This window comes from Anser cygnoides, chromosome 5 (assembly GCF_040182565.1).
Source record: "Anser cygnoides isolate HZ-2024a breed goose chromosome 5, Taihu_goose_T2T_genome, whole genome shotgun sequence".
Taxonomy (NCBI): domain Eukaryota; kingdom Metazoa; phylum Chordata; class Aves; order Anseriformes; family Anatidae; genus Anser; species Anser cygnoides.
In genome coordinates this window covers 33,337,061-33,349,631 of record NC_089877.1, presented here as the reverse complement: position 1 = coordinate 33,349,631, position 12,571 = coordinate 33,337,061, and the positions used below count along the sequence as shown (strand labels likewise).

Below are 12,571 nucleotides of genomic sequence, written 5' to 3'. Positions count from 1 at the left end.
GTTGACAGCTGAGCAGTTTATTTGCACTAGTAACCCATGATTGCTCATATAGACCTCTTGAACTTTGCCATATTTTTCCTATGTTTTCACCACCATTGCTATAATCAGGTGTTAGAAATATGCATCATTTAAAGGCATACATGATGAGGTCTGGTATATGTGTTACGACAGAAATAGTGTTTTGTAGGGAAGAAGCTGAATATAGTATCAGATTTGTCAGTTGTTCTAACAGCACTTATAAGGATTGTGTGATGGGGTTTAACAGTTCCAATACAAAACATCCTGATAAGATAGGTCAAGAAGATATTAACCATTTGGGAGAAACAGATAAGTATGTGGAGAATAGATGTGGGTGCAAATGTGGAGTAACAAAAAAGTCTTATCTAAATCCATCATGACATAGAATAGCTTCTTAGGCTACTTCAGGAGAGAGCTCATGTTTTGACTGAAATTTACACTGTGGCAACTAAGTTTGGTAGTGGTTAGTGGCAGTATGGTAGTTCAGCTGGTATAGCTCCACAGAATGTAGTCTCTAAGGCTTACTGGCCCTTGATTAGCCAATGAATGAGAAATCGTGCAGGGGTTGGCTCCAGCAATGTATAATTCAGTACTGCCTGCAGGGGATTTCTACTGGTCCAAACATGAAAGAACTTTGTTTCCTAACATCATGCGATGGGTCACCAAACAGGGTACTTATGGTTCAGGTGTGAGATAAGTTGAGGATGATCAAAGGGCTGGAACACCTCTCCTATGAAGACAGGTTGGGGGAGCTGAGGTTGTTCTGTTTGGAGAAGAGAAGGCTTTGGGGAGACTTTACAGCATCCTTCCATTACCTAAAGAGGGCCTAAAAGAAAACAGGAGAAGGGACTCTGTCAGGGAGGGGGGTTGGACCTAGATGATCTTTAACCTGAAGCATTCTAAGATTCTAAGTCTGTTTCTCTTTACTACTGAGCGTATTACTTGCTTAACTGACTGTTTCTTGCAAACTTGGTGTCAAGTATTCCTTTGTATAACTACTTGGTACTAAGAGCTGACTTAGGCTCCCAAACTCTGTTAGACCTTACTGAAGTTAAGAATAGATAGCACATGAGCTAAGAGTAGCCTTAAGTGTCTGTTTTGGGGCTTCATGAGTCAATTTATTACTTAAAGATAAAATACCACAGCTCTGTACCATAAGAAAGGGATGTTGCATTTTCTTGTTGCAGGCATGGCAGTGATCAGCGTGTGTTTCGTTTGGAGTTTGTCTCAAATCAGGAATTTACTGAAAGTGAGTTCATGAAGTGGAAGGAAGCGGTAAGTTTGCCAGACTTCAGTATCTTCTAAGCAGCCTTCCGCCAGGGGTATTCTAAGTAAAAATTGTAAAAAACTTGTTATTGTATTTAGATGTTCTCTGCTGGAATGCAGCTACCCACACTAGATGAGATAAACAAGAAGGAAGTGTCCATCAAAGAAGCACTCAACTACAAGTTTAATGACCAGGACATTGAGGAGGTAAACAGTGTGTTGTAGTGAGGCTCTTGCAATGCTTAAAGGTGGAAGGAACTCATGGAGTAGAGCGTTAGCTCTTACCGAGCAAAATTTTCATGGTATCTTCTTCCTAAGAAGAAAATGAAATTGCATAACTGGATAGAGTAGCTTGGTGATCCAGCTGTTTGGTTCTGACTGCTGCTTTACTTCATCCTTTGTGCCCTGCTACCTTCGTCCTCAACTTGTGTTGCACAGCTTTGAACTCCTAACCCAAGTGTGGCAACTTAGTTCTCAAGTTCTGGAAAGCTAACAGCATCGTCATAGATACATTTATCACAGTTTCTGCAGCTTAATATTTGCTTCATACTGACCAAATGTGATTAGCATCAGATTTTTATAGGTCGTAAGTGAGGGGGAAGGAGCTGTAACTCATTACCAACTCACAAATTAAAAACAGAAGCAGAGAAAGAGCATGAGTAAAATTCTATGGCAGTAAGTACATTTCTTAGGTGATATTGATCTGTTGCTTCTAGTGTCTAAGTATTAAAGTAGACATTTCATACCTGCATATCCTTGCTGTTTCTTCTGGTTCTTACAGATTGTGAAAGAGAAGGAAAGGTTCAGAAAAGCCCCTCCAAATTATGCTATGAAGAAAACTCAGCTGTTAAAGGAGAAGGTGAGAGATAAGATGATGCCTGCAAGCTTAATGCAGTCTTTGATTTAGAAGAACTGGAGCTCATCTGGATTTTGGCAGAAGTCAGCAGTAAGCTCGACTTGAACTATGCAGTTAAGAGGCAGCTCTCAAGGTTCACTGCTGGGTTCAGAACACTTAGAATCCAGTTTAAGCTGTTGCATTCCTTCATTAAGGACAATTGCCAATGATACTAGCTGATACTGGAAGTTAAGTAGTTCTACTTCAGGGACTGATTTCCCTTTACCTTTTTTGCAGGGTACTCACTAGTAACACTTGAAAGTTGACTTCAAAACTAGTGTTAAATTGTCTTTTGCTCAGTGTTGACTGAGTTTTTATTTTGCTGTGACCAGTAATTTGTATTGAAAAGAATACACTGAACGGATTTACTTGCCCCTAAACTGGTTTACATGTAACCTTTCTGGAATGCATAGACCTAACAGTTCTGAGAAGTCAAAGCCCAGAAGTCAAGTAAACAAGCAGTCTTAAGTATCTCTGAGGACAAAGATATAAAACATTGTTTTTGTTTGTGCAGCCCTTTTTCAAGACCCTCATGCTTCATGCAGAGTAAAAACAAAGAGATCATGTTAATCATTAGTTCTATATTCTTTGACTTAACTGTAGTGTTTAGTCATTTTTTACTCTGCATGAATTTGTAAATAGTTTGACAGTGCAGAGGAGTGCAATTGCCTTTTGTTGTCACCAGGTGGCATAATAAGCTACTGTTGTTGTCTGATGTTTTAGTAGGGGACCCTCCAACTTGCTTAAATAAGTCGCAACTCACAATTGAAGAAATAATCGGTCTCTTCCTTGGCTGACAAACAGCAATATTAAAACTTTGACTAGGACAACTCACTTAATCTTTCTGAGACTAGTGTTCCTAAGTCGTCTTTACTTTCAGGGGTTTCAAAGGTTCATGGAATTTTTCAGAAAGAGAGGTCCAGTTTTGCTTTAAGTTGAAGGGAAACTTTAGCTCTCTGCTATATTCTTAGTATATGGGGTTAGAACATCTGCAACTGGAATAGGGTTAGCTGGCTGATTTGCGTGTCTATCACTCATTTCTCTGACTGGCACTGTGGTAAAGAGTAGTGCCTAATGAATTATTGTTTGGTTGAAGGCCATGGCTGAGGACTTGGGGGACCAAGATAAGGCCAAACAGATTCAAGATCAGCTTAATGAACTTGAGGAGAGAGCAGAAGCCCTGGATCGTCAGCGAACAAAAAACATTTCTGCAATCAGGTAAGAAACAGATATTGGGAATTTTCTTTCTAAAATAGTATCAACCAAAAGACACAGAGAAATCAGTTAAATCGGTAGTGATCTAGCTGTAAGGCTTTGTTTCCTTTTTTTGTACAGTGTATTCATGAAGCTTATATCATGATATCTGTGTTGGATTTTGCCTCTCTCCACTTCCTTTTATGTGTCATTCAGTTAAAACTGTCAAAAATAAAAACTCATAACCGGGATAGCAGTTGTGTTGTGTAAGAGGAATTTGTAATCAGACGAAGATGTAAAAATGCTGATGGGCATTTTATTGTATAGAGGTTGACAAATGACAATCGCTTTCTTTTTCCCCTCTTCTTTTTTTTCTTCTGCAGTTACATCAACCAGAGAAATAGAGAGTGGAATATCGTTGAGTCTGAGAAGGCTCTCGTGGTAAATAATGCCAAATTAATACTTCTGTGCATAGAGAGATGAAATGATGCATAGCAAGATAATTGCATGATGAAATTACTCATTTTTAATGATCTCATAACACCTTTTATATAGGCAAGTGATGTGACTTTTTTGTTTGTTTTAAGCAAATTGCTTTATCTTTATGATCAACTCAGTCAGGAGACTACTGACTGTAATAGTGACTTAGCGCATTCTGTAAGGGGGGAAAAAATCGGAAAGGAGACTTCAGGGAATGAAATAGCAGACGAAATAGTCAATTCTCTGTGGTGACGCTTCTATTAAGAACAGTTAAGCTTCTTAACAAATACTTAAGCCTCAGTTACCTTGCAAGTTATGTGGCTATGTTCTGTTGTATTCGGTAAGGGCAGTTTTGCTCTGTGAAGTGTAGGATTGTGGGTGTTACAAAATCTTTCTGGTCCGTAATGCTGTTACTATTTTTGTCTCTCTAACCTTGACATTATATATTGCTGGTGAGTACCTGCATGGGTGTGGTGCTGTGGGAGGATTTATAACCATGCAAGTAGCTAACTGCAAAACAATGTGCTTCTTCTTCAGGCTGAAAGTCACAGTATGAAAAACCAACAAATGGACCCCTTTACTAGGCGGCAGTGCAAGCCCACAATAGTGTCTAATGTGAGTGTAATATTCAAGTTCAACTGAGGCAATATGCAGAAAAACAGTAACCAATGTAATGCAGGGATTAGGATGGAAAATGTTATTTGTATTCATTCCTAACTGTGCCATATGCTATCAACGCTCAGGGGGTTCCAGGGTGAGATATAATTGAGTGAAATTCTAGTCTCACTATCCCCCAAAAAGGAAAAAGCAGTACTTTTTTTTCTCCATAAAACCATAAAGGACATGAGTGATATGAGCATGTACATGGAGGTGCAACTCTGCCTTGGATTTTTGTAGCAAATTCTTATATGTAGAATTACTCTTTACACAGATTTAGTTAGCTTTGGGAAGACAGCTTTCTTTAGGTGTGAGTTTTGCTTCTAGTTGGTTGAGATTTTCTTTAAAGATCTGTGAAAGGAAAGAAGAGACTAGGCATTTAGGGCCTGTGATGAATAAAGTAGTTTAACACAAACTTCCACTGTGATAGTGGCAAAACCTGCTATTGCAATCCATAGCTGTATAAATGATGGATAAAAAAGTTGAGTGATCAGCTCTTACTTCTAAACGATTAGGCTTTGAAGCATGTTCTGAAATAGTATACAGTTCTAGTATCAGTACTTAAAAAAAGGTCGAGTGGGATCTTGTCAGTCTCTACAAATTAACAAGGAAATAGATTTTATTGCAGGGCCTGAAATAAATAATTATTTATTAGAAAGAAGAATCATAGTTGTTGAGTAGATTTATTATGGTAGACAACTATTACGATGTAAAGAAAAGTATTTTAATAATTTTGTCACTAGTAGAGTGTTTCAGCCAGAACTGTAAGCTAAAAGCAATCCTATCTGAGGACAGTTTTAAGACCAGTCACAGAAATGTACTGTCTCCTCAAAGAAAGACTTTCTGAGGAAATTTTTTAGTTTAGTACTACCAGATGCATTACATAGGTATCAGGATATCTTAAAATGTCCTTAAGATCCTGAAGACTGGGCTAACTGATCTAGGTCTTCTTTTGGTTTTATATTAATGGATATGAGCACTGTCTCAACAAAATGGCAGTATAGTTTTCACCAATTTAAATACAGTGTTTTATTTCCCCCTGCAGTCCAGAGATCCTGCTGTACAAGCTGCCATCCTTGCACAGCTAAATGCAAAATATGGATCTGGTGTACTACCAGATGCTCCAAAGGACATGAGTAAGGCAAGTTTCGTTTTCTGATTCTGTTTCGTGTTCCCTCCTACCATCGCAGCTTTGCTCTAGAAGCTTATGACTAATAGTAGATGTGCATGCTTCAGCTCTAGAAGTAAGTATGCTGCAAAGCATTATTATAGAACAGCTTTTTTTTCCACGGGGAAAGAAACTTAAGTTTCTCCAGCACTGTGAAAGCTAAACTAAATATGTTTGTGATGAAAGCTGGGGTGAAAAGTATTCTCGTTACCTTTGTCTAGACACATAAGGGTTGGAAATTTACTTATTTTTCTTCCAGGGTCAAGGGAAGGATAAAGATGTGAACTCTAAATCAGCCAGTGATCTCTCGGAAGATCTTTTCAAAGTACATGACTTTGATGTAAAGATTGATCTTCAAGTTCCCAGTTCTGGTACGTTTTCCAGTTGAGTTTAGGGGTGTGATTGCCCAGATCATTATGGTAGAGCTTAGTTTTTTCAGAGTCAGTGGTGGGCTTTTGAAAATGGGAGCAAAGGATCTGTGTTTGTCTTCATGGTATCGTGAATTGAGGAGGAGAGGTGTGTGTGCTAGCGACATTCACTGAGAAAACAATAGTAGCTGGATTGTGTTACACTGAAAGCCTGTATATACTTGTATCCTTGCTCCAAATGCCTAGGGAGAAAAGGAGGTAATGAGTTTTCTGATATATTCTTCCAGTCTACAGTATCTGTGGCTTCTGTAATCCTTGAGGAACATCTGAGTGTGTTGTATTTAATAAGCTTTGATATCTACTCTGATACTTACTCTACAGATTTTCTAGTCGCTTTTGAAACCAGATAAGCTCTGGGTATCTGTAATGTCCTATTCCGTAATCTGTGTATGCACTGTGTGGATAAAGCATTGGTAAAGCAGCAGGTTCAAAAATCAAGCTGCTGTTCACTGACTTTAGTATTCCCCATAGTGTTGAAGCAAAATTTTATGGGGACCAAAATATTGGGAAAGGGAATTAAGGTGTACTTAACAGATATACATTTAAAATCTTATAAAGAAGGGAAAGTAGAAGAGGTTGAGTCCTTCCAAACTAGATCAAGATTGGAATCCTGGATGTAAGACTAGAATTTGGTAGAGTGGCAAGAATAGGAGTGTGAATGCGAATTATGAACTTCAGGAAGCTGGCAAGCAGATAAGGGCTAGGCACAGAAGAACACTGAAAACTAGAAAGGAGGCTGAAAAGAGTGTGAGAGAGAAACAATATAGATACAGGTTTAAGTATGGATGGTGGTTTTGTTTTTGACAACACTTGTATCTTGTTTAGTGCAGTCTTCTTTCATAATGGAAGAACTGGGATTATTTGAAGTGTGTGTAAGCTGTGTGTTGTAGACATCGGTAGGAAGTCTTACTTCCATCTCGTTTTTTGTCTCTTTTGTGCTTGCTATTCTTATGGATGGTGATCTATCGAAGATCTGAGATCTGAGCCGAAAGGCTCCATGTATATTGTGATTTCAATATGCTGCAGAGTAGTTTTCTTAAGAAATGAAAGTACTTTTATTGGCAGAAAGCAAGTTTAACAAATGGAGTGAAATTTGCATGTGCTTTATCTTTGAAGATAACATAGCCAGTATCTGGTTGCTTAACTTTTAACCTCATGCATACCAGAGAAGCCAAATGTGATTTTGTGGTGAAGTTGTCAGTAAAAACAAGAAGTAAAAATCTGTAGTTCTCATTTATTTTGGTCCTCACTCTTCTCTTATCCCCAACAGAATCTAAGGCACTGGCCATCACCTCCAAGGCTCCACCAGCAAAAGATGGTGCCCCTCGGAGATCGTTGAATTTGGAGGACTACAAAAAGAGGCGGGGGCTTATTTGAGCATGCCCACTCTGCTGCTTCTGATCCTGCATGCTCCATGATGATGTCCTACCTTTTCTTCCTCCCTTTTCAGTTCTCCCTTCTGGGTCGGAGCAGCAATGGAGCTGGGAAGAGACTCTTTAAAACTGCCAGTCATCTGTAACATAAACCATTCAACTATTTACTGTATAGACCTCCCTTCTTGCCCTTTCCTCCTGCCCCCCTCACAAATGTGGATCTGTGCTATTTGGGGTCTTCCCATTTCTTTTAGTTTGAGTTTTTTTTTTTTGTTGATGCAGCTCGTTGGTCTACTCTGTGTTCAGTATTAGCCTGAGGTCTGGATTTCCGTAGGAATCTCTTGGTGGTCGCAGAATCAGCACTTGGTGATCTCCCCTTACATACCACCACAGGCACAGTGAATAAACATTGGCGCAAGACCTTTGTGGCTGGAAGGTCATCTGCACTTTCTTCCTCCTCTTCTTCCTCCTTCATCCTAGCTTTGGAGAAGGGAATCTTCAAAAACTGGCTTAGGTTCAAAGTGTAAATTTTTTTGGGAGGGTTGTGTGACTTTTTTTCAGGTGTTTTTTATCATTTTTAAGCTGCAGTACTATTTGTATCCGTCTGTCACAGTTCTTTACGGCTGTTTTGAATTTCTACCAGCTGTACTTGAGCATCTGAAATTGCAAGAAAGAAACTCATTAAATGTGATTCTTCTTACTAAAACGGCTTGGTTGATATAGCTGTTTAACTTCATGTTCCCTTTTTTACTTTCACTTTACTGATGAGAGAGAGGTACACAGCTCTTGATGTGGGACTTGTCATCTGTAGCACATCTGGAGTCTCCAGCTTTAGCTGAGTGGAGTAGCTCTTTCTGGGATGCCCCTGGGGTGCTCATTGGCTGGGCTTTAGTTTCTTCTACAAGCCTCCAATATTACGTATTTGTTAAGTCATCGTGTCTTCACTGGGCTCTAGCTCACGTTTGTTTCTTGCTTTGTGAACCATTTAAACCAGGCTTCTATGAAACAAACAAACAAAAATTTTTTAAAATAAAATCACTTTGTGTGAAAGGGGAAGGGCACCGTAAGGACACAGTGGAAAGGTCAGTGGATAATGTATGAGAGGTAGCTGATGTGCATTTTTCATATATAAACTGGTACAAGTGGAGTGCAACACTAGCACAAGAATTGTATGGCTTTATGAAATATTTGACTGGACACAAGGTGACAGCTCAATTATCACTCAGGTGTTTTAAAAAAAAATAAAAAAAAATCAAAGTGTAAATATAAGTGACATTTAAAAAGAGCTTTTCCAAACAAGATACAACTGAATATATGGAGCTAAGAACTAAATTAAAAGAGAATTAGAAGTCTAGAAGGTAGAGGCCCTCGTTCAGGTAAGCGTGCAAGCACGTGTTTGTTCCTACTCAGGCCAGTATGAATATGCTAACTTAAGCACTGAGCTGGATAGGAATGTTTCTGGGGGACCCCGAAGAGGGAAAATGCTGATGCTCTTTTTGTGTCAGAGCATTACTATTTTTCTGAAATCATACACTGGTTATGTCTGAACCTGTGTTTGATACTTTCTTGTTGGATTCTTAATGAAACTTTAATCTAGTTCTTACTTAACTTTCTCTTATTCCTTTTTTAACAGTAGCTTTAAAGAAACATCATGTAATTGTGTGCAGATTGATACTATGAACTGTGTATAAAAAGAAAATCAACCTATGAAGCAGCTATAATCTACCATGTAAACAAATTAGGGATACTTCAGTACTTATTTACTGAATAGTCCATAATTCTAGGACACGTGGATTATTCTGTAAATATGTAACCATAGACTGCTTTATTTGATGGCCTTTTTTAGCAGCTTCTCTGGAGTTGTTGTAGGCTCTCACGTATATGTACTTTTAACTTTTTTAAGAGTGGATTTATGGAATCCATGGAATACCGTGATAACTTCATAGGAGACATCGTGATTCACTGTGTAGATATGCATTTGACATGATTTTGTTTTCTCAACAACTTCAATGATGTTAAAGATTTGTAATAAAAAAAAATCAAAACTTATTTTGCAATAGCCAGTTTTCAAAATAATCACTCTCCAATGCTTTGCAGAAATAATTGCAAAATCAAGCAACTCAGAAGTTGATTTTCCCATGGCAATGCCTCAGAGCTCTGGGGTGCAGTGAACAGTGGTCTCTGAAGGTAATGTTAACTCAGATTCAGTATTTTGAATACGCTTGCCCTTGATGCATTGGTATTAGTGAACTTCTACTTTTGGTAACGCACAAGTAGTCTGTACTGCAGTCAAAAATATCAATGAGACCTGACCTGTACAGTGTTGCAAGAAACTTTTAGTGGAGACAAAACAGGAGATGTAGGGAGTTAAGAATGCGGCAATGAATGATGGGCTATGACCTGTTTATCTGCAACTATCAAACTGCCACTTACCCTCTCAAAGTCTCTAGATGCTGCTGAAATGCTGTTTTTGAGAGAAGCAACAGTCAGTAAAGTATTGTGCAACTCTCTTATACTGAGGATAATACATCAAGAAAGTACTCCGAATAGTTACGGAACTGTTTATGAAAGCTGTAATCTTTTTTCCTTTAAGTGCATGTAAAGGTGAGTGACTACACCTCCCGCTCATTAGGGAGAGATTTGTTTGCTTTGTTTCATTGGTGTCCTAGCATAGTTCATTACAATTGTACAGACTTCTATAAATAAACTTGGTTTGTTGGTTTAATAAGGTTGATTATGTTTATCCCTTGATCTGAGGTGGTAAGAGTTTCCTGTTTGTGGAAGTTTGATTTTTTCAGAAACTAACACTTGGAAACACTGGAAATTTAAGAAATAAAATGCTAACACCGTAAAATAACTAATGAAAAATAAGGCCTTTCTTTTGCAAGAGGAGCTGTTTACTCCTGGATCACACTCTGATGACCAGAGTTGCTCCTTACCACTAGAATCAAATGGAGCCTGTTGGAAGGTCAGTTCTCTTGCATTTCTGCTGCATCTTGTTAAATATACAAACTTTGCTTGTCTTGTAGAAATCCAAGCTATTTTTGTAATCAAAGCTGCTAAAGCATGTAACTGAGCTTAGAAAAGCTGCTGATTGAGATGGAGTGAGACTGTACTTGGGACTGTAACTGAGACTTGATTAGCTAAGTGTTCCTTTGATGTACTTGAACAAAATGCATTTTGAAGTTTTCCTCCTCATGAGCTTTTTTAAAACGAGTATGCTTTTAAGCTGCCATGCCAGGTCACAGATTTTAAAGAAATCTTAGCATAAACAGTCTTGCGGGTGGGTTGTCAATTTTTAACTGGCTTTGGGAGGGATAGTCACTCAAAGGAAAACATGGGATGTGCTCTTATCCCTCAAAGGAAAATGAATTAAATTTCTGTGAGAAGAAACTGCTTTAGCAGAAGGTGAGAACTGAAAATTAGGGGCTTACAGAATACCTCATTAGTTTTACGTACTGGGGAATAAACAGACATGTAGAAGTCATCTTGGATTTCGGCTTTTTGCCTTTTGGTTTATTGGTAAGCCTCTGTCAGCTTGTTCTACAGAAAACAAGGGTGGATAGGGTATTTAAGTTACATTGCAGGTGTAGTTTTAACAGCTGGCAAGGTTACTTGTTTCAGATGAGGTTCATAAATACAACCTAATGCTAAGTAATGTACACTGAAGCAAAGAATACAGGTTATTTTCTGTCATGAGGCTGTAGTCATATAATGACCAGAATATGAGAGGGTCTGCCTTTGCAGACAACATGAATAAGATCATTGTGACTTGTTTTATGGTGCAAGTTGCAGGAAAGAAATCCTAAGACGTTAACTTAAGAGCGCAGGAGGGAGAGGGGGGATTTCAACAGTTGTAAAACATGCCCCAAAATCAAACAGATAAAGCTTTATCTGAAATCCCTGATTGTTGTGACTTTGTGCTTTACGAAAGGACCGTTATTGAATCATTTGTTTGCTCTCCTTCATGACTGCGGATAAACGTGTAATTGCCGTTATGCCCCAAATGGGGACAAAAGTGTATTGGACTCAAGTGCAACAGCATAAATATCAACTTCTTCATCCCTTCTTTGTAATTCTTCTTGGTGGCAGGTCTGCCAACAGGTAATTCACTAGCATTATTTATCAAAGTGAAATTACTGTGTAAAAAAAATAATAATAATAATAAAAAAATCAGCTCCTAAAACCAGATGCATGGCTATCAGTTTTTAGGCATTCCACTGGAAGCTGTAGTGGAGGAGCAGAAGCTGTTGGGAAGCAGCAGCCTGAATGTGAATGACTCGGCAGCTCACCTGCGGACACTGCTCAAAGGTGGCAGTTCTTGTACATCCTCAGCTCCTTATGTATCCCAGGTATTTCTCATTTTATTCAAGCAACAACTGATTTAGGTGTTTGGTGGTATGACAGTCAGAACAAAACTGTTGCTCACACATCCCAACTATGCTGTGGAACGTTATGATGAAAAATTAGATATTCCCCCAAGAGTGGCCCTAATGCAGTGATTACTTTGGCTGCAGTTAGCACAAACACATGCTCAACAGTTGGTGTAACACTGTAGACTCCCTTGATTTGGGGGAAAAATTACCTCTGTGACTAGAAAAGTGGCTTGTATGTAACATAAGCACTAAAAAAACAAAAAGTTTTATTTCTTTGGCATTGAGGGCATACCAGTCATGAAAAACAGAGTAGCTATTTGTGTAATGAGGTTCTACACCAGGAAGTATCATAACAGACTATAGAGGCAAACCTGTTTTTCCATTATCAAGGCAAACTTGAAGATTTGAGTAAATGAATTCTTTCTCTGAGAAAGAATAAATGAAGTTCAAAAACAGCAATCATTTTCAGTTTTGTATCTGGATTAGTTGATCGATTCAGGTGGTCTTTTTAATTTCCATGGCAAAGTTTCATAATATTTTGTGAAGTGATCAAAGATAAGAAGCTGAGGATAGCAAAGTATATAGGGAGAATGGTGAATATTTTCATTTGCGGGTGACCTGAATTGCAAAGTCACAGTTCAAGACTTTCCCTTGGTGCCTATTTTGTGCTGTTTACTGGAAGCTGAGACTGAGGTCTTTGCAGAATGCCACATGCC

At 38.5% G+C, this 12,571-nt stretch overlaps 1 protein-coding gene across 1 annotated transcript in view; it reads left to right on the top strand.

The window, feature by feature from the left end:
* The window catches only part of RTF1 (RTF1 homolog, Paf1/RNA polymerase II complex component), a 30,683-nt gene extending 20,476 nt beyond the window's left edge, over positions 1-10,207 (top strand). Inside the window, 9 exon segments of the mRNA XM_048065198.2 lie at positions 1,206-1,293; positions 1,384-1,491; positions 2,066-2,143; positions 3,276-3,397; positions 3,757-3,814; positions 4,391-4,468; positions 5,556-5,651; positions 5,938-6,049; positions 7,377-10,207. Coding sequence (XP_047921155.2) covers positions 1,206-1,293; positions 1,384-1,491; positions 2,066-2,143; positions 3,276-3,397; positions 3,757-3,814; positions 4,391-4,468; positions 5,556-5,651; positions 5,938-6,049; positions 7,377-7,483 — 847 coding nt within the window. The 3' untranslated portion in view covers positions 7,484-10,207.
* Positions 10,208-12,571: the final 2,364 nt, after the last annotated feature.